At 45.6% G+C, this 21839-nt stretch overlaps 1 protein-coding gene across 10 annotated transcripts in view; it reads left to right on the top strand.

Moving 5' to 3' along the window:
* Positions 1–21839, top strand: part of ZC3H13 (zinc finger CCCH-type containing 13) — a 119433-nt gene that overhangs the window by 51611 nt on the left and 45983 nt on the right. For all 10 annotated transcript variants that reach the window (XR_013274616.1, XM_077483237.1, XM_077483234.1 and 7 more), the window contains 2 exons: positions 6293–6469; positions 9121–9610. Coding sequence is in view for 9 of the 10 variants with exons in the window: in XM_077483237.1 (XP_077339363.1) it covers positions 6293–6469; positions 9121–9610 (667 nt within the window). In the remaining variant the exon portion in view is untranslated. The remainder of the gene's footprint in view (positions 1–6292; positions 6470–9120; positions 9611–21839) is intronic.

Raw genomic sequence — 21839 nt, 5'->3', positions numbered from 1 at the left:
ATTGTGGTGGAGCTCGGGATCAATAGGAGAAGTGACACTATGGGCAAACCCCATCGGGATAAGGAACGGGAATAGAGGATGAACAGGGGAGGTAAGAGGGGGGAAGGGGTGGGAGAGAATAGGCAAAGAGAAAGCGAAGGGGAGAAGAGAAGAAAGAGAGAGAACAGTATAACAACCTTACAGAAGTAGTAGCAACAGTGGTAGGTGTGGAAACCCGCTCCCAGCACAATAAACAGGGGGATATGAAACAGAGCATACATAAACATCAGCGAGAGGAGACGGGCCCAGTAGGTCAGACAGAAAAAAGGAGTAGACAAGAAAAAAATAAAAAAATAAAAATAAAAAAGGCCACTAGGTGGCTCCAAAAGGCAAACATTGTAGAGAAAAAAAGCCTGTCACAGAGGCACAAATCAGTGCATCGCACAGTGATCATAGGATCACCGTGGGGCGCACATCAAAAAACAAAAAAGAAAGAAAAACCCATAAGGGGGGGGAGCGTGGGATAAAAACAGTCGGGCAGCTCCCAGCGCCCCGGCCCCACGGGTGTACCAATATCTGTTGCGACCTAAAGAGTAAACTAATGAACATAATAGTCACAATTATCGTAATGGTCATCAATAAATGCAAATGTAAACCGGCATAAAATAGAGAACATCTATGAGTCATAGGGGGAAGAATAAGCAATAGGCCCAACAAAGGGGTCAGATTAAACATAACAATAATCGCAAAATATGTCAAGGGCAACACGGAGGGGACCGTTGTAGACAGTGGGTTGCAAAGACAAGTCTTGAGGTCCGTCCAGGAACTATCAGCACAACGGAGAACCCCAACTAAAGGGACAGGGAGGAGGGGAACACAGCAACGGGGGTTGTAAAAGATATGTAGAAAACCTGTAAACAAAAGGGTTAATCAACATGGGAGATAATTGACCCATACGGGTCCAAGGCCATCACAGGGGAGAACCCCAGCGGCGGGAAGAGAAAACAGGCCCGGGGGGGGGGGGGGGGGGGGGGGGGGGGGGGCCCACTGGATCGGATCAGTCGTTGGGATCCGGAAGCTGCGGGGACCGAGGGGTGCGCTTGCGTCCTTGCTTCTGCCATTGCGGGGTGTAGGGTAGACCTGGAGTGGTCGGTGCAAACGGCCAGTCAGGTAGGGCAACTTGAGGCAGTTCAAGCGTACTAAGAAATGTAGGCAGGTCTCCCAGTGTACGAAATACAGCGGTTTTACCCGCGTGGTGCACTCGAAGATGAAACGGGAAACGCCATTGGTATTTGATCTGTCTTGCTTGCAGGAGTCGCGTGAGGGGTCGTAGGGACTTCCGCAAAGCCAGTGTTTGGTGAGAAAGATCAGGAAGAAGCATGACGGGAGTGTCATTGAAGAGGATCGACTGCTGCGTGCTAGCGGCCCTCATGATGTTCTCCTTTACTTTGTAGAAATGGACACGGCACAATGTGTCACGGATGAAGGAGGTGTCAGGGGTACGAGGACCCGATGTACGGTGCACCCGGTCCAATTTGATCGGGTCATCCTTGGGTCGTTGGAGCAGTTGGTTGAAGATAGTCGTCACAGCTGCAGGCAGATTTTTGGGGTCAACCGACTCGGGTATCCCCCGGATGCGTATGTTGTTGCGGCGACTGCGGTTTTCGAGGTCGTCCTGTTGGTATGAGAGCTGCTGAAGTAGGACAGCGTGGGTATTGAGGATCCGATCATGTGATTGTACGGTGTCCCGCAGGCCATCTACCGTGTTATCCACATCGTCAAAGCGTACCCCCACATCTTTTCTCAAGTCAGAGATCTCCTTTCGGTACGTTTCCTCGATCCGGAGTACACAATGTTCAAAGTCAGCTTTGGTGGGTAGAGACCTCATGTAGCTGTGCAGGGATCTAATCTGCGATTCCATGTCCCATCCATCCCCCGAGCCTAGGGAGGCATTAGAGCGGCTTCTGGTAAGCCTGGGGGAGAGGGCAGCGTCCTCAGAGTGTGAAAGCAGACTGTGGGGTCTCACCTGAGACTGCAGAGCTGATTCAGAGCGTGCCGGGGATGGAGGGGCCGGCGTCCCTTTTGGATGCCGGTCGGTGCTGTGAGGACGACCGACCATGGCCAAAATAATCATCGAGATCCCCTCCCGGGTGACGGCTATTACCGCTCTTGTGTGCTTTGGGCTTGTCTTTCCCCATGGTGCTGTGAGTGGCCGGTTTACTGTCCGAAATAAGGGCCGTGGGGCCGGGGGAGCCAGGAGCTGAGCGTAGGCCCGACCTACCTCTCCATACGTGGGGGCAGGCCCTTACAGGTGAAAGTCCAGATCATTCAGGAGGGACTTGCATAAATCAGAACGTGGTCCTATAGGTACAGTCTTGAGATAGAGCAAGGTGAACTTCGCCGTAGTAATTCCGTGAGGTATAGTGGCGTGTAATCTGAGAGAATGAAAAGATCATCCAGGTAAAAGGAATGTAAAGTGGTCAGTCCCCTGCTGCAGTAGAGTAAATGAGTATACAAAGGGAGCAGAGTCTGTGTGCAGAGGGCTGCAGGGGGTGCCTGGAACAAGGATGCCTGGAGTAGTGGACCAGGAGAGCAGGCTGGGGTCACCAGCAAAGGTGGATGGAGAACCGCAGGGAGACAAGGCAGATAAAAACAATCCTCCGTGGTGGGGGGTGGGCAATCAGGCCAGAGCCAACAGGCAGACCGCAGGAGGGAGCCAAAACATCCGCAGAGCATGTTCCCGGGCAGCAGCCGTAGGAAATCCTGGGGATCCGTAGGCCGCACTAGGCCGGAGCCGGCCGCGGGCCCTCCCGGGAATCTCTTTTTAGAAGTGATTAATCCTTAGGGGAGTATCACGCCTAAAATTACTTACTAGGAGTTCCCTGATCGATGTGATAGCCTCTGATTGGAGCAGCCTTTTTTCTCTCTGAATGGGGGAAGAGATGCACGCCCCCCCCCCCGTCTCTCTCTCTGATCGATGTGATAGCCTCTGATTGGAGCAGCCTTTTTTCTCTCTGAATGGGGGAAGAGATGCACGCCCCCCCCCCCCCCCGTCTCTCTCGCTCTCGCTCTCTAACTCTCGTTATTTGGTAGGTTATGGTAGCACAGCTACATTTAAAAAAATATGTATTGGGGTAAGTTTCCTTTTTGAGGGGGGGGGGACAAAAAACGGGAGATATCCATAACCATTTACCACCAAATGAAAGCCCAGTTTGTCCTGGGGGAAAAAAAAAGTATAATCCACCTGGATGCACAAAGTAGCTATGGTTTATGTACAGTTTTACGAATACATGTCAAAGTTGCAAAATTGGGTTCTGGCATTATCGTCCGTTTTACCCTCTAGCACAGTGGTTCGCAACCTTTTTACCATGGAGGAACCCCTGGCAAAAAGTTTGAGGTCTCGAGGAACCCCTGAAATGTTCACATCTACAGCTCGCGGAACATTTGTATGATCAGCAAGCTGTTGATAACACAGTAGAAATAGCTTTAAATAAAAGAATAAATATTAAAACTTACCTATTTAATGTAAAACTCATGCTTTCTATTCCTGCAGAGCAGATCCATTCAGAGCACATGACAGGGGACATTACGTGGGGCAGGGCGCGGGACAGGGGACATTACGTGGGGCAGACTTAAGGGGGGGGGGACAGTACCGGCTTTCTTCTGGCTTCAGAGCACATTTCATATCTTCTCCAGTGGCGTGCTGTTCCCCTTCAGCTTCTGCTATCCTGTCCACCCCAGATGCTGTCACGTACTCTGGAAGGACAAGATGGGAGGAGCCTGCAGGGATCAGTGCGCTACAGCCAATAGGAGGCCAGCTACTTCCCTGCCCATGTCTGCCTGTGTCCATATGATCTTCCTGTCAGCTGACAGTCCGATCGCCACGGAACCCTGGTTGAGAACCACTGCTCAAGCACAAAGGGGTTAACTTTCACATGCTGCTTCTGTAGTGTTTTTTATTAATTTTTTTATTGTGTACTAAATAAAGCAGTTTGTAGTTTATCTGCTAGTGTGGGCATATACCCAATGTGAAATCTTTCTGCCTCCCTTGGGCGGCATGAACATGCATGTTTATGGATTTTTGGTGGTGGTTTGTGTAATTGAGCATTCTGCAGTCAGATCATGCTTGCATATATAGTCATAAACTAGTGTTTATGATCTCCAGTATATCCTAATGATTCAGAATATTTTTTTATTTTTCTGATTTTACACTTTGCCCATTTTTACTGCAGGTCTTCAAAAAACTTAACTTGACAATTCTGGATCGCATAGCAGTTTATATCAGACTTCATATTCAGAGTGTTAACACATATAGATAGTCCTGGGGGGCTCACTTATTACCAACAACAGTGGCGATTCCAAGGGGCAGCAGGCCAACCTGTAAATGTACATTCCAACTTTGTGTTAAGACATTGGGGAAAACAGGAGGCTACACCAACCCCATATAGTCTAAGGCAGGGGTACTGAATTAAAATTCACAGTAAAATGTTCTTCCCGCGGAGGTCCGAATGTCACGTTGGTTTATGACTCGGATCCTTCACATTACAGCCTCCTGTGCACGTCACAATTGTTTTCTATTGCCCTTGGTAGATACCTGGGTTTTTCTAGGGTAGAAAAACCTAGATCTCTGCACAAGTGTGGACAAGCCCTTACATCAGTGCCCACAGTCCCCCCCCCCCCCCCCCTTCACAGCACAGTCCTCCCTTTTACATCACAGTCCCCCATCAGAAACCCCCCAACCCATTACAGACTCATCACAGTGTGTCCTTTTAAAGACCCCCCGCCTCATTACAGACCCCCCCCCACAAACACAGATGCCCTATTACAGATCCTCTTCACCACAGACCCCCCCCTTCCAGCACAGATCCTCACTCCATCACATATGACCCCACTCCATAACAGATCCCTCTATCACGTAACCCCACTCCATGACAGGCCCCCATCACGGTCCTCCCTCAACATTACAAAGTCAGACTGTCCCTTTCATCATCGCAGCATTCCCCCTCCCCCCCCACTGCCCTACCTTATTCACACAAGCTGGGATGCACGCGTGGCAGGTCCGGACAAAGGGCGGGGCTTTACAAGTTAAAGGGGGGTGATTGGTTGCTTGGACCACCCCACTGCCTAGCAACCAATCACCCAGTCCTGCCCTTTGTCCGGACCTGCAGTGCTTCCAGGCTTGTGTGAATAAGGTAGGGCAGTGTGGGGAGGGGGAGGAAAGGGGAGTGATGCAATGATGAAAGGGAGACGCCTGCCAAGCCTCACATGTAAATCAAGGATTTTAGCAGCAGCGGCGGGCTGGCAATCCGGCAGGGGGGAGAAAACAGACAACTATTTGCGAGTTTGCGGGCCGGATATGGCTGATACTGGGTCCGGATTTGGCCTGCGGTCCGCCATTTAGTGATGCCTGGTCTAAGGCATTATTCACATTCTTTTATAACTTTTGTACAGGATTTATATAGCACCAACCAAGGGAGACCATGTACAGTAGTTGTAACACAGTAGTGGTAGGAGAACCATGCACATAAGGGTTTACAATCTCTAATAGGGTTTACTACAAACATTTATCTTTTAAAGTGGTTGTACACCCTGTACAATCACTTTTTCCTACAGGTAAGCCTATGCTGGAAATATCTCCTAAACTGTGAAGGTTTAGGAGATGTTTACAATAAAGCTGTGCGTCGATGTCTATGGCACATGCGCACTTTATAAAGGGCAGATTGTGCCGTTTCTAAAGGGGGTCATGCCGTGACTGTTGGCTCCCGCGAGCAAGTGCGGAAGTGACGTCACGTGACTCCAGCCAGTCTGAGCCAGGGTTCGTGGCCCCGGAAGGAAGAGGGCTGAAGATGCTCGCTGCTAATGGGGACAGCGGTGACATCGCAAACTTTGTTTTCAGGTAAGTGACACATGATGGGCTACTATGTGGTGCATAGTAGCCCATTATGCTTTACCTTTGCAGGGAAATAGAGGAAGTAAAACCCATCAGGCTTTACTCCCTCTTTAAGTCTCTGTGCACTCCAGATAAGAAATAATCATTCTAACATCTTCTTTAGTTTCTTTTCTGAAGTTATTTTCTGGACTCTGTGTGCTGTATGAGATTTGAATTTGTGATTGTATGCATCGCCATTTAGGAGAGCTGGTACTGTATTGTCAATGTTAACAAACACCTGTGCATTGACCTATATTGTAGCTCCAATAATTACTCGATAAACCTATAACTCATTGAATTTCAATTAAATTCCCATTTAAACTTCTGTGTAGTTTATATTGAGGTGACAACCTATCACAGCTGTTCTTTTGTTTTTTTGAAAAGCTGGTCGTGGAACAAGAACCTCTCAGGTTGATAACCACAGCAGCAGCAGTTACCATGACAACTGGGAGTCCAGGAGTAGTTATGCAGATAGAGAACGATATGAAAGTCGGGAGCAAGGAAGAGATTCTTCATTTGATCGTAGACATGGGGATCGAGATCGTCGAGACAGAGAGAGAGGTAAGGCCATTAGTCTAAATATTCAGTACATAAAAAACACAATTTGACTGTTGCTCCCTACATAACCTTTATTGAAATTATGTTTAATAATTTTCTTTCAGTATGTACCTGCCCTTCCATTTGTTTCCTCCTTGCACTAGAGTGCCCCCCTGCTTCTAGTCCTCTGTCAGGTCAAAATGCAACACTAATCGTGTGTGTGTATGTATGTGTTAGGAATTAGTCTGTTAGGGTAATTGTAAGGTTGGGGAAATTGGTTATGAGTTTGCTTTTGCAGATTGTGAAGTATTTTTCTGAAGTAAAAATAACAAACATGTTATACTTACCTGCCTTAGTGCAGTGGATTTTCACAAAGCAGCCCTAAACTTCCTCTTCTTGAGTGCCTCTTCTGTGATCTTAACCCCTCCTGTTGAGCGCCCCCACAGTAAGCAGCTTGATATGGGGGTAGCCGAGCTGCAGTTCCGTGTATCCATTCAGACACGGAACTGCGGTTTGGCCCCACCCCCTCTCTTCTGATTAGCTAACTGACTTTGATAGCAGAGGGAGCAAATGGCGCTGCTGCTGTGTTTCAGCCGGAGTCCGGGATGGCTGAGACACTCGTGGACATCGCTGGACAGACATGGAGCTCATGTAAGTACTAGGGGGGCTGAGGAGGGCTGCTCCACACAGCTTTTTATCTTCATCCATAGAATGCATGAAGATAAAAAAACCTGACTTTACAACTCTTAACTGTTCTAAAAAAAAAAAATGCTAGTTAAGGTTGGGGAGGGTTCCTTGTATGCCAGTCCCTGACGGTCAAATAGGTTATATACACTATTTCTGTGTGACCGCTTTAATTCGAGCAGTCGGCGGGGGAGATTTACTAAAACTGGTGCACACTGATTCTGGTTCAGCTGTGCTTAGTAACCAATCGGCGTCTAGTTTTTTTTTGACAAAGCTTAATTGAACAAGATGAAGATGAAGTTAGCTGATTGATTACTAGGCACAACTGCACCAGATTCTGTGCACGCCAGTTTTAGTACATCTCCCCTAGTATGTAGTAGGGGTGCGCATCTTCACTGGTCTCGCGATTCGATTCAGATTATCTGGTCAACGATTCAATTCGATTCTGTGATGCATCACGATTACTGACATGCTCCCACTTCTGCTTGGGCCACCCAGTCGGCCCTTCCTCCTCTGCAATCTTCTGGCACACATCACAGGTCCCAGAAGATTGCCCGACTGTGCAGGACAGCGCAGTGAGACATGCGCACCTGGCTGTGAAGCTGCAAGATGTCACACCTGGATGCCCACAGTAGTATTTCCAGCGCCGTGGATAGACAGGAAAGAGAATGGAGGGTTCGGGTGGCCACATCGCTGGATTGTGGGACAGGTAAGTGTCTTTTTTAAAAGTCAGATATTTTTTTTTGTAGCTGCTGACTTTTAATAAAACAAATACTAGGTGGCCCCTCTCTGCCAGCGATATTCTGGGACCATTGTCTGGCCAATGGCAGAGCGCAGTGCGCGCCCAGCCGTAAACTGTCAGGGGTGGGTGTCACTGCCCACAGTAGATGATGCCGCTGAGGAGAGGAGGGGGTGAGGAGCAATGCTCCGTGCGGCCACATCGATGGTCCGTGGGACAGGTGAATGTGATTATAAAGTCAGCAGCTACACTTTGGAGCTGCTGACTTTTAATAAACTAAAAAACGGGTGGAACTCCGAATTACCAAGTGCACTAATCTGTTGCGCTACAAGGTACAGGAATTCACACACACACCCGGCTGCTGGGAGGTCAAGAGGGATTAGAATCCAAATCAACAACTGACAAACAGCCCTGTGCTGTCTCGGTGATGACATTTACCCGGCCCCCCTCGTTTGTACCTTCCAGCACACTAGGAGTTTACACAGTGGAATGTGCAAACGAGGGGGGCCGAGTAAATGTCATCACAGAGCACATGTAGCCAGTGTATGTGGAGTACAAACATACTTGTACTCTACATACTGCTGCTAAAAAATACCTGTTTGAGACTGGTGATAAATGCAATTATAATCCATTAAGTGCCCACCGCTGTATGTGCATTCTAAAATATATGCAGCTTTTCATACCTCGTTTCTTAGTGTGTGTGTGTGTGTGACTGTATAAGCCGCTCATGTGACTGCTCTCTGCTCTCCTTGTTCTGGCCCGCCTCTCTCGTTAGGTCAGTAGGAGTTCTCAGCCCACCGACTGTAGCTATCGGATTAGAAGAGAGGCAGGCGGGGCTGACATTAGGAGAGACGTGAGAGGAGAGGGGCTGGCTGGACTGAGCAGTCACATGAGCGGTGTATACAGTTATACACACACGCTAAAAACAAGGTTTAAAGCTGCATATATATATATATATATATATATATATATATATATATATATATATATATATATATATATATATAACGCACAGAGGTGACCACTTAATGGATGATCATTGTATTTATAAAAAAAGGCACTTTGACAAAAGCTCGGATTGCTCTTCTGGGAGGGGCGGGGCAAGTCAGGATGACGTCTCGCGACATCGATTTTTCGGGTGGCATGCATCGATGTCGCATCGGGGACCCCCGAATCGAGATGCAGCGATTAAATTCCACACCCCTAGTATGTAGTCAAGGAAGTACATTTTCAATTCTCTTCTCATTTTTAGATCAAAGACCAACATCTCCAGCACCTCACAGAGGAAGAAATGATGATGAGCGTGAAGAAAGAAGAGATGAGCGCAGAGTTGACCGAACAGATGATAGAAGGGATGACAGAACTAGAGAGCGTGAGCGAGAAAGGGAGCGGGAGCGTGAGAGAGAACAGAGGGAAAGAGAGAGAGAAAAAGAGCGCGAGTCTGAACGTGAGAGAGCTCGCGAGCGTGAGAGAGAAAAAGAAAGAGAACGGGAAAGAGAACGAGAAGAGCGAGAGAGAGAACGAGAACGTGAAAGGGAGCGCGAGAGAGAACGGGAGAGGGAGCGCGAGAGAGAACGGGAGAGAGAGCGCGAAAGAGAACGAGAGAGAGGCAGAGAGCGAGAAAGAGATCGTCCAAGAGACTGGGATGAAAAGGACAAAGGAAGAGAAGATCGTCGAGAGAAAAGGGAAGATGTACGGGAAGAAAGAAATGTGAAGGATGCCCACGAAGATAGGAAAACCAAGTAAGTGTCATGCTTTACATTAAATAAATGGGGGGTGGGTTGCGCTATGGAACCTTAAGAGTGAATAAAAGTGTAAAGGTAAGAGCAGCCTCTATTGATTTCCACCCGGGGGTGGAAAGGTGCAGAAACAAAGGGAAATAATAGATGTGGCGCTATACCTATATGTGGGGGTTACCAATAGTTTGGTATATAAAATATGTGAACAAAAGTGTGCTAAATGTGTTAGTCAATTTTCACATGTGTGAGAGTAATTCCTAACGTGCTGGTTAGTTTTGGGCAGAGATAATATATATTTACCAGCGTGCTGGTTCAAAAACCAAAATTATGAAAAAACAAAAAACAAAAATACAAAAAATATCCAAAAAATAATAAACACAAAATGCACAACAGTTGCAATAGATCACGGTATGGCAAATCCTGTGACTTTCTTATGCTATACTTATCTCTATAGCAATATGCAATGCTAAAGTGCAGGTGCGAATAAATTCATATGAAACAGAAAGTTGGGACTAGGTGTGGTACCTGGTAAAATGACCGTGAGAAAAATATAATAAAGTGCCAAAAAATAATAAAATATCACAGTGGTAGTATAAACTGGTATTAAGTCTGCTAGTGATGCTATATAAAAATTAATAAAATTAATATGAAACCTAAATACCATACACATAAAGCGTAAATGTAATAAAATAATAAAATAATATAATGCAAAGGATTAGAAAAATAAAGATAGAAATATGCAAAAAACGTGCAAAAAATAGTGCAAAAGATGTGCAAAAAATGCAGGCAAATTGTAAACATTAGACGTGATGAAGCAAGTCTCTATTAGGTGGCGGAAAAATCCGCAGGTGCAAAAAGGAGGGGAGTGATGTTTTCCAATCGTGTTCTTCACATTCGGTGGCTTAAAAGGGTATTAAATTATTATGCTCTCACCGGAAGGAGGACCCCATCCGGGGTGGATCAACTTTCACAATATTAGCTATTGTGCGGCTCTCTGGCTTCCTTCAGCTGTAAAGGTTAGGGATCCCTCGTTCCTCCGTGAGTGCAATATGCCACGTTTATATAGAGTAGAGAAGAGGCACATCCATAGTGTGATACCGTTTTAAAAATTTGTTTATTGCAGCAAATAGGTAAAAAATACTCACAAACAAGTAGTTTAAAAGTGCGGTAGTGTGTACAGCTTTAAAATTCCCGCTCTGCAATCTCCGTCTGAGCTCGAGGTGTACGCTGCCTGGCCACGCCCTACGCGTTTCGTCACACGGACGTCATCTGGAGCTGATCGCTGCCTGAGAAAGTGCACTTACTTGTGTCATTTTCGTATAAACCGCCTTTTTGATGTCCATGACATCAGCCGCGCTTGCGCAGTATTGACTTGCGAGCGCGGCATATATTGTATTGCCGCCTGTGTCCTTCCTGCTTCTCTGCCTTACGTGACATTCTCCTCAGAGCGGCAGAGGAGAAGTCTCGCGATGTACAGATATCCCTGCTCTTCCTGACACTCCCCCTTGTGACTGAACAAGACGTCACGCAGGGGAATGAATCAAAATGCTTTGTTGCCTTAGTAACGGCAACCGAGATCGAGGCTTGGTTAGGATTGTTATGACGCTATGGCGCATGCGCAAGATTTCTTGAGGGAAATCAAACTAAGGGCGGAAATGACGTCCGCAAAGGAGATGAAAACCAGACATAGCAATGGCACGGGCGATACCCGGAAGGCACAGATTTTTTTAAAATGAGAAAAAAGTTATTTATAACGCTCGTTTTGCGGAAATATTTAGATTGTATGAATGCTGATGTTTAGTAGAATAGAAACAATTGAAAATTACGATTTTTTTTTTTTTTTTTTTTTTTTTTTTTGGTGGGGTTTACTTCCTCTTTAAGTATTTACTTAGTGGATTATAGCTACCTTCAGGTGTTGACACTGGCACACCCAATACAGGAAGTTGACTCCCCTATATAACCCCTCCTCCTTCCAGGAGTACCTCAGTTTTTCTCGCCAGTGTCTAAAGTTGTTGGCACGAGTGAAGATGTACTCTGCGGAGCTCCAGGAGGGATCCATGCTAGATTTAAAATGCCTCCACAACTGAATCCATCCTGCCACTGTGGCTCCAGGATGGTACCCGGGCCTCGCATAGAAGAACGAGGTTGGACTCTAGGAACCGGGACTGTTTTAGGTCTTGCTACATTACCTAAAGCTGTCCTGAGGGGTGCTATATACATGGTCCAAAGGAGTGGAACCAGTATTAAAAGGGCCCCAGTCTTTGAAGGTTTAACCACGCTGCCCACTGTGATGGGTGAAGTTTTGATCTGTTTACAGCAGTATCCTGCAGCGAGGAAAAGGTAAGAGGAAAGCATTGAAAGAAAAGACATATGTGGACTTTGCAGTTCGTATTATATTGTAAAATGCCTTAAAAACTCCTCTAGAGGGAGTAATAGTGTATAGACCCCATTTAAATCTGTGCTAATACAGTGTGTATCTCAGCAGCTGGAGGGGGGCTCTCCTCTCCCCCCTAAATGGGGAAACTGAGTGGATAGGGATACATGTTATGTTTAACCACTTAAGCCCCGGACCAATTTGCAGCCAAAGGACCAAGCCCCTTTTTCTGATTTGGCACTGCGCCGCTTTAACTAACAAATGCGCGGTTGTGCGACGTGGCTCCACGAACAAAATTGGTGTCCTTTTTTTTTTTTTTTTTTTTTTCTCCCACAAATAGAGCTTTCTTTTGGCGGTATTTGATCACCTCTGTGATTTTTATATTTTGCGCTATAAACAAAAATAGAGCGACAATTTTGAAAAAAATTCAATTTTTTTTTTTGCTTTAATAAATATCCCCAAAAAATATATAAAAAAACATTTTTTTTTCCTCCGTTTAGGCCGGTACGTATTCTTCTACATATTGTTGGTAAAAAAAAAATTGCAGTTAGCGATTGGTTTGCGCAAAAATTATCGCGTTTACAAAATAGGGGGTCGTTTTAATAGCGTTTTTATTAATAAATATATATATATATATATATATATATATATATATATATATATATATTATATATAATTTTTTTCTTCTTCTTTTTTGTGACTGCTACATTATGGCAGGCACACCGGACATTGTTTACACATTTTTGGGACCGTTGTCATTTATACAGCAATCGGTGATATTTAAATGCACTGATTCCTGTGTAAATGACACTGCCAGTGAAGGGGTTGTGTGTGACGTTTATTAGTTTTTTTTTTTTTTTTGTTTTTTTATTGTAGGGGGACCTGGCATGTGATGTCACTGATCGTCTTTCCCTATTAAAAGGAACAGACGATCGGGGACAGCCACACTAGGAAGCACGGGGAGAGGTTTGTTTACACAGACCTCTCCTCGTTCTTCAGTTCTGACCCGATCGCGGGACACCAGCGACGATCAGGTCCGCTGGTCCCGCAATAACAGAGATCAAGACCAGATCGGGAGAATGCCGCCGCCGCCGGCATGCGCCCGACCCATGGCTGGGCACTTAAAGAGCTACGTACAGGTATGTGATTGTGCCCAGCCGTGCCATTCTGCCGACGTATATCGGTGTAAGGTGATCCTTAAGTGGTTAAACAATCATAAATCTGAAAAGCTGATAAAAAGGCTTTGTAAATCCCCTTCCCCTGCCTCCCTTCTGAGGTGACTCTTGCTAAAAGCGCAGGAAAGGGCGTGGCGCATAGACAATCAGGCTCACCTGAAAAAGCTTAAAGCTGATACTCTGGGAAACGGTGTCTATCAGAGCAGCTGAAGCAAGGCTACCACAGGACACAGAAGCGCTGGTGCACGTGAGGAGTTTACACAGGCATTTGCAGTACAGGAAAAAACGTATTGTTTAGAATTAGATTATGCTATGCTATGCTACCACTGTTTTTCCTACTATTGTTCAAATAAATAGAACCTTTCTTTAGAGTACCTTTTTGCTTTTTGTGCTTTGCACTATGGCTTCAAGGCTTACTACTAAGGCACCAAAACCACCCCCCAGGCGCTGGGAACTCCAGAAATGCCGCCACATTGTCACCCTCTCCGGAGATACCTGACATGGCAAGCCAGGGTGAGTCATTGGAAGCCATTAGTGGTGCAACTGCTTCACACTTCACCCTGTATACGTGGCTCAAGATGCATTTTCCTCTGCCCTGTAGGGCTTAAAAGGATTAGCGTCTTTAATCGCATCCTACATTAAAGGGGATAAGAAGCGTGCTAGATCCCTCTCTCCCACGCCAAACCCCTTGCCAGGAGAGCAGTGGGGACAGGATGAGGTATTATCCTCAAACAATCAGGAAAAACAAACTGATTACTCCTCTGCGGAGGAAACAGTTGAATTTTCAGCTTCACAATCTGAGGTACAAATCCTTACGGACATGATTTTCTCCACTTTCAGCTGACTCTGTTAGGGGTAGCATGAAAGTCTGGTTCTTCTTTGGGTTCCTTGAAACCTTCACAACCATTGCATGCGTTTCCAGTCCACACATTACTAGAGAAGATTACACATACTGAATGGGATCATCCGAATAAGCATTTTCTTCTTCCAAAGAGATTCTCAGTTCTCTATCCTATGGAGTAGAAATTCACCAAAAATGGAAAGTTCCAGCAGTAGATGCTGTGATTTCCAGTGTGAATAAAAGTTTAACTTTTCCAGTGGACAATGCATAAATGCTAAAGGATCCAACAGATAAAAAGTTGGAATTCCTGTTAAAATGCTTTTACTCTAGCAGGAACTGTTGCTCAGCCTGAAATTGCAGCTATAGGCATCTGTCAGTACTTAAAAGACCGAACGAGCTCCCCGTGCAACAGGCCAGTGAGTTGGCAGATTTACCAAAAGCATCATGTTTTGCCGTAGATGCTATGAAGGATTCTATTCACCAGGCATCTCACCTTGCACTTGTGCTAGTACACATGCATAGGACCCTTTGGCTAAAGGGTTGGTCTGCCAAAGCACCCTGCATAAACCTACTGTCTAGTTTCCCATTTCATGGGGAGCGACTATTTGGTGATGATTTGGATAAATACATCAAAACTATTTCCAGTGGAAAGGGTACTCTTTTTGCCAGTCAAAAGAAAGTATAAACGTCCTTCATTTAAATGGAGTTTCTCTCCTGCGCCAAACGCACCTGCCTCTAGGCAGTGGCGATGGCTTCCACCATCAGATTCCAGAGGAAAATTGCAGGGTCAGGCCCAGGCTCAAAGGAAGATCTGGAGCTGCAAGACTACAAGGCAGAATACCAAGGCCTCTTCACGAAGAGTCGTCTCCCCTCACCAAGGTGAGCAGAAGTCTGGCATAGGGACACTCAGGAAAGATGGGCTCTCTCCACAGCGACTCCAGGATACAAACTAGAGTTCGGGAGTTTCCACCATCTCACTTTCTGAGATCAAAAGTTCCCAAGGATCCAGAGAAGACCATCCCTGTTTCAAGCATTAGACCGATTATTTGCTCAAGTGCTAATCGTACAGATCCCCACAGAAGAATAAGGTTTAGGTTTTTATTCAAACCTGTTTACGGTACCAAAACTGAATGGAGATGTTAGGCCCATTCTGGATCTAAAAAATCGAAATCGGTTCCTAAAAATTCACTCATTTGGAATGGAGTCGATCAAGTCAGTTGTCTCCATCGTACAAGGTGGAGAACTTCTGGCGTCCATCGACATCAGGGATGCATATCTGCATGTCCCCATATTTCCCGCTCACCAAAGGTTTCTGCGATTCAAAGTGGAACAACGGCACTTTCAGTTTGTGGCCTTACCCTTCGGGCTAGCGACAGCACCACAGGTATTCACAAAAATACTGGCCCCACTTCTAGCCAGGTTGAAGGCACAGGGCATAACAGTGTTGGCATGCCTAGACGATCTATTGTTAATAGACCAGTCAGTGACTTAAGGCAAAGTGTATGCATTACAACTAGTTATCTGGAAAGTCTCGGTTGGATCCTCAACCTAGAGAAGTCTTCCTTAAAACCAGTAAGAAGGCTGGATTACTTAGGCCTGATCATAGATACAGCCCAGAAAAGGGTGTTCTTGCCTCCAGCAAAAATCCGCTCCATACAAGAGCTGGTACGGATGGTCAGGTCAAAAGCAAATCCTTCAATTCGCCTTTGCATGAGGTTGTTAGGAAAGATGGTAGCTTCATTCGAAGCAGTCCCCTATGCTGAGTTCCATTCAAGACTGTTGCAAAACAGAATCCTCTCTGCTTTGAACAAGACGATCCAAGCTTTGGACTTGCCAAGGCGTCTGTCCCCAAGAGTGTCTCAAAGCCTCAGTTGGTGTCTCAAAGCCTCAGCCAGAATTTGCTGAAGGGGAAATCCTTCAGACCAATAATAAGGAAAGTAGTAAAGACAGATGCCAGTCTCTCAGGTTGGGGAGCGGCACTAGAGGAGACTGTCCAGGGACAGTGGTCAAAACTCAAGAGCCCTGCCCATCAACACCCTGGAGATTCAGCAGTGTATCTGGCTCTGAAAACCTGGACCTCCAGGTTAAAGAATTGTCCAGTCTGGATTCAATCCGACAATGACATGGCTGTGGCCTATATCAATCCCCAAGGGGGCACCAAGAGTCTCTCAGCTCAGAGAGAGGTGAACCATATCCTAACTTAGGCAGAAAGGAATGTCCCATCCCTATTGGCAGTTTTCGTTCCGGGAGTAGAAAATTGGCAGGCGGACTATCTAAGTCGCAAGCAGTTATTCCAGGGGAATTATCTTTTCCCCCCCGAAGTGTTTCCAAAGGTGGGGGACTCCGGACATCTTCTAGCATCCAGATGCAACATGAAGATGGTCAACTTTTGTGTCCAGAACAAGGGATCCACTCGCATACCGAACAGATGCTCTTGATCTATGTTTTCCCCCCGAATTCAGTTGCTGCCTCGACTTCTTTGCAGGATAGAGCTGGAAAGAATGCCGGTAATTCTGGTAGCACCAGCATGGCCCAGAAAGTCATGGTATGCAGAGATCGTAAAGGATGGCAGTGGAGGCTCTTTGGCCTCTCCCACTAAGGCCAGACCTGCTATCGCAGGGGCCGATACTCCATCCTACTTTACAAATGCTAAATTTAATGGCTTGGCTATTGAAACCCGCATTCTGAAGAAGCATTTGCTTTCCAGGTCTGTTATCTCAACTTTAATCAATGCAAGGAAACCAGTTTCCAGAGCTGTATATTATAGAGTTTGGAAAGCTTACGTTTCCTGGTGTGAATCCAAGGGTTGACACCCTTGGAGATATATTATAGGCAGAATCCTTTCTACAATTGGGCATAGAGATGAAGTAGGGCCAAGTCTCAGCCTTATTGGTTTTATTTCAAAGACCGCTTGCTACACATTCTTTAGTCCGGGGTTTTATGCAAGGGGTGATGCGGATTAATCCACCAGTTACATCACTTTTAACCCCTTAGGACTTGAATTTTAGTTTTTGTTAGTGTTACAAAAACCGCAATTTGAACCATTACAGCATGTTCCCTTAGTCCTTCTGACTGGGAAGCTGATATTTTTGGTTGCTATATCCTCAGCAAGGAGGGTTTCAGAATTGGCTGCTCTTGTAAAGAGCCATATTTGATTATTCATGAAGACAGAGTAGTGTTACGCCCTCGTCCAGGCTTTTTGCCAAAAGTGGTTTCAGGCTTTCATCTGAATGAAGATATTGCCCTGCCGTCGTTTTTCCCAAAACCATGTTCCGGGGAAGAAAAGTCACTACATTGTCTTGATGTATTGAGAGCAGTGAAAATCTATTTAAAGAAAACTGCTCAGATTTGTTAGACTGATGTCTTATTTATTCTGCCAAAGGGTCCTAAAAAAGGCAGCGTTGAAATCCACTGTTGCTAAGATTCAGCAAGTTATAATTCAAACTTATGATTTAAGGGGTAAGATTCCCCCTATTCAAGTTAAGGTGCACTCTACCAGAGCGGTTAGTGCTTCTTGGTCAGTGCGTAACCAGGCCTCCTTTGCTCAGATCTGCAAGGCCGCAACTTGGTCTTCAGTCCATACATTCTCAAAATGTTACCAAGTGGATGTAAGAAGGAATGAGGATATCGCCTTTTGTGTGCTGCAAGCAGCAGTATAAGTCCTCAAGGTCTGGGGGGTCCCCTCCCTCCGCTCAAGTAGCATTGCAATGATACATCCCACTAAGTAAATACTTAAGGCTCTGTGTCCTATGATGTACGATAAAGAAAATAGGATTTTTTTTTTATAACAGCTTACCTGTAAAATCCTTTTCTTGGAGTACATCATAGGAGACGGGGCCTGCACCTCTTTTATGGGTTTTAAGTATATTGCTTGGCTACAGAAACTGAGGCACTCCCGGAAGGAGGGGGGGTTATATAGGGGAGTCAACTTCCTTTTGAGTGTGTCCGTGTCAACACCTGAAGGTAGCTATAACCCACTAAGTAAATACTTAAGGCTCTGTGTCCTATGATGCACAATAAAGAAAAGGATTTTACAGGTAAGCTGTTATAAAAATCCTATTTTCTGCAGTTCGCATCCCAGGAATGGACAACTGGAAAGCAGATTATCTCAAACGCCATTGCTTTGAACAAGGGGAAAGGGATACTTTATCCAGATGTCTTCAATCTGATATGCCAAAAATGGGTGATTTCGGATGTGAACATCTTAGCCTCCAGATTCAGCAGCAAATTACCTCTGTTGCCTATAGACTTCAGGTCTAGTTCTATACCTTCTCTGTAGAAGAAAACAGTGATTCTAATTGCACTAAACTGACCCAGAAGAACCTGGTACACAGACATACTCAGACTCATAGCAGACAATTTTCGATTAACAATACATTTGTGCTCATAAGTTTACATACCCTGGCAGAGTTTGCTTTCTTGGCCATTTTTCAGAGAACATAAAAACAAAAACATTTTTTTTTCACTCATGGTCAGTGTTTGGCTGAAGCCATTTATTAATCAACTGTTTACTCTCTGTAAATCAGAAGCTACCCGAATGATCCTGATCTAAAGTTTACACTCTGGTCATTTTGGCCCAATAACATGCACACAAGTTGACACAAAGGGGTTTGAATGGCTATATCAAAGGTAACCAATCCTCACCTGTGATCTTTGCTTGTAATTGTACTCCTGACAGACCCTTGCATCTTTCATCCAGTGCTGCACTGACGTTTCTGGATTCTGAGTCATGGGGAAAGCAAAAGAATTGTCAAAGGATCTGCAGTGAAAGGCAGTTGAACTGTATAAAAGAGGAAAGGGATAGAAAAAGATATCCAAGGAATTGAGAATGCCAATCGGCAGTGTTTAACCACTTTCAGACCGGACCATTTTGCTGGTCAATGACCAGAGGTCTTTTTACAATTTGGCACTGCGCTGCTTTAACTGGTAATTGCGCGGTCATGCAATGTTGTACCCAAACAAAATTTGCGTCCTTTTCTTCCCACAAATAGAGCTTTCTTTTGATGGTATTTGATTGCCTCTGCGATTTTAATTTTTTGCGATATAAACGTAAAAAGACCGCAAATTTTGAAAAAAAATGATTTTTCTACTTTTTATTATTAGAAAAATCCAATAAACTCAATTTTAGTCATACATTTAGGCCAAAATGTATTCAGCCACATGTCTTTGGTAAAAAAAAAAGTCAATAACTGTATATTTATTGGTTTGCGCAAAAGTTGTCACCTCTACAAACTAAGGTACGTTTTCTGGAATTTACGCAGCTTTTAGTTTACGACTGCCTATCTCATTTCTTGAGGTGCTAAAATGGCAGGGCAGTACAAAACCCCCCCCCAAATGACCCCATTTTGGAAAGTAGACCCCCTAAGGAAATTGGTAAGTGGCATGTTGAGCCCATTGAATATTTTATTTTTTTGCCTCAAGCGATTGAATAATGCCCAAAAATTTTTTTTTTTTTTTTTTTTTTTTTTTTTTTACACAAAGTTGTCACTAAATGATATATTGCTCACACATGCTATGGGCATATGTGAAATTACACCCCAAAATAAATTCTGCTGCTTCTCCTGAGTACGGGGATACCACATATGTGGTACTTTTTGGGAGCCTAGCCGCGTACGGGGCCCCGAAAACCAAGCACCGCCTTCAAGCTTTCTAAGGGCGTAAATTTTTGATTTCACTTCTCACTACCTATTACAGTTTTGAAGGCCATAAAATGCCAAGATGGCACAAAACTCCCACAAATGACCCAATTTTAAAAAGTAGACACCCCAAGCTATTTGCTGAGAGGCATGTTCAGTCCATGGAATATTTTATATTTTGCCACAAGTTGCGGGAAAATTACAAACTTTTTTATTTTATTTTATTTTTTCACAAAGTTGTCACTAAATGATATATTGCTCACGCATGCCATGGGCATATGTGAAATGACACCCCAAAATAAATTCTGCTGCTTCTCCTGAGTACGGGGATACCACATATGTGGGACTTTTTGGGAGCCTAGCCGCGTACGGGGCCCCGAAAACCAAGCACCGCCTTCAGGCTTTCTAAGGGCGTTACAGTTTTGAAGGCCATAAAATGCCAAGATGGCACAAACCCCCCCCATATGACCCCATTTTGGAAAGTAGACACCCCTAAATTTAGGGGTACACTAGTGAGACTAGGTAATAAATGGCGGGTGCCCTGAAACTATAAAAAAACTAACCAACCAGCGTCACCTGTAACAGTTATATGGTGATCACTGGTGAAAGGGTTAACTAGGGGGCAATCAGGGGGCTTTATGCGGTAGTATATGGGGGTCCCTGGCGCTATAAAAAGCTGCGGCGAACCTAAATACCTACCTGCCTAACTAGCGTCACCTGTGACACTAATACAGCGATCAGAAAAACGATCGCTTATTAGGCTGGGTTCACACTGGAGCGATGCAGGAACGCCACAAATCCGCGGCGGGTTCCCGCATCGCATGCCTCCCGGCGGCAGTTTACACTGCCCTATGCGAACTGCTGGGAGTGTCAGTGAAATGTTAATGACACCCCCAGATCAGTTCGCATATCGCAGTGCGATCTGCAAACTCGGATCGCATGGTGTAAACACCCATGCGATCCGATTCTGCTGCGGACCAAAAAAAGGGTCCCGTGCGAATTTGCGGCGGGTGCGGCGAATGGCTGAACTCGAATCGCACAGAGATCGGATGTGATTTGCACTGCAGTGCGGTGCGAATCACATCCGTTCTCATAAACTGCTGCAATGTGAACCCAGCCTTAGTGACACTGGCGACGGGGGGTGATCACGGGGTTAAACCTTTATTGGGGGGGTTAGGGGGGTACATTAGAACTAAAGGGGGCTAACCCTAACTGCCCTAACAATTATTACAGTCACAAATGACACCAATGCAAAAAAAAAAAAAATGCAATTGGTGTCACTGTGACTGGGGGGGGCAGGGGTAATTGGGGGGTGATCGGGGGGTAAAGGGGGGGTGTGAGTGTGCCTGGCATGTTCTACTGTGAAGTGTCGTGTTGGTGCAACTCACCGATCCTCTCTCCTCGGTGCCGGAACGAAAAATACCGACACGGAGGAGAGATTACATCACTTCCTCTCCTGTGTTTACATTACAGGAGAGGAAGTGATGCAATGCTTCACTCCCATTCGTCAGGAGCGATCGCGAGGGGGTGGCCATGAATGAATGGCCGCCCCCTCATCCCGGATCGCTCCTGCACGGATACCGACCGCCGATGGCACCGGGGGGGCCCGATCGGGCCCCCCACCCGCGGGAAGGCAGGGACGTACAGGTACGCCCATATGCCTGCCCGTGCCATTCTGTCGACGTACATCGTCGTGCGGCGGTCGGCAAGTGGTTAAACTCTAATCAAGAAGTGGAAAATTAGGGGTTTTGTTGAAACCAAACCACGGTTAGCTAGACCAACTAAGATTTCAGCCACAACTGCCAGGAAAATTTGTTCAGGTGGCAAAGAAAAACACACAAATAACTTCAGGTGAAATACAGGACTCTCTGAAAACATGTGGGGTAGTTGTTTCAAGATGCACAATGAGGAGGCACTTGAATAAAGATGGGCTGCATGGTCGAGTCGCCAGAAGAAAGCCATTACTATGCGAATGCCACAAAGTATCCTGCTTACAATACGCCAAAAACAGCACAGAGACAAGCCTCAAACCTTCTGTCACAAAGTAATTTGGAGTGATGAGACCAAAATTTAACTTTTTGGCCACAACCATAAATGCTTCATTTGGAGAGGAGTCAACAAGGCATTTGATGAAGGGTACACCATTCCTACTGTGAAACATGGAAGTGGATTGCTGATGTTTTGGGGATGTGTAACCTACAAAAGC

Source organism: Lithobates pipiens, unplaced genomic scaffold (assembly GCF_037356315.1).
Source record: "Lithobates pipiens isolate NorthernLeopardFrog02 unplaced genomic scaffold, aLitPip1_a1.2 Scaffold_16, whole genome shotgun sequence".
NCBI lineage: Eukaryota > Metazoa > Chordata > Amphibia > Anura > Ranidae > Lithobates > Lithobates pipiens.
The sequence above is the reverse complement of the archived record's forward strand: the minus strand, read 5'-3'. Positions and strand labels throughout refer to the sequence as shown.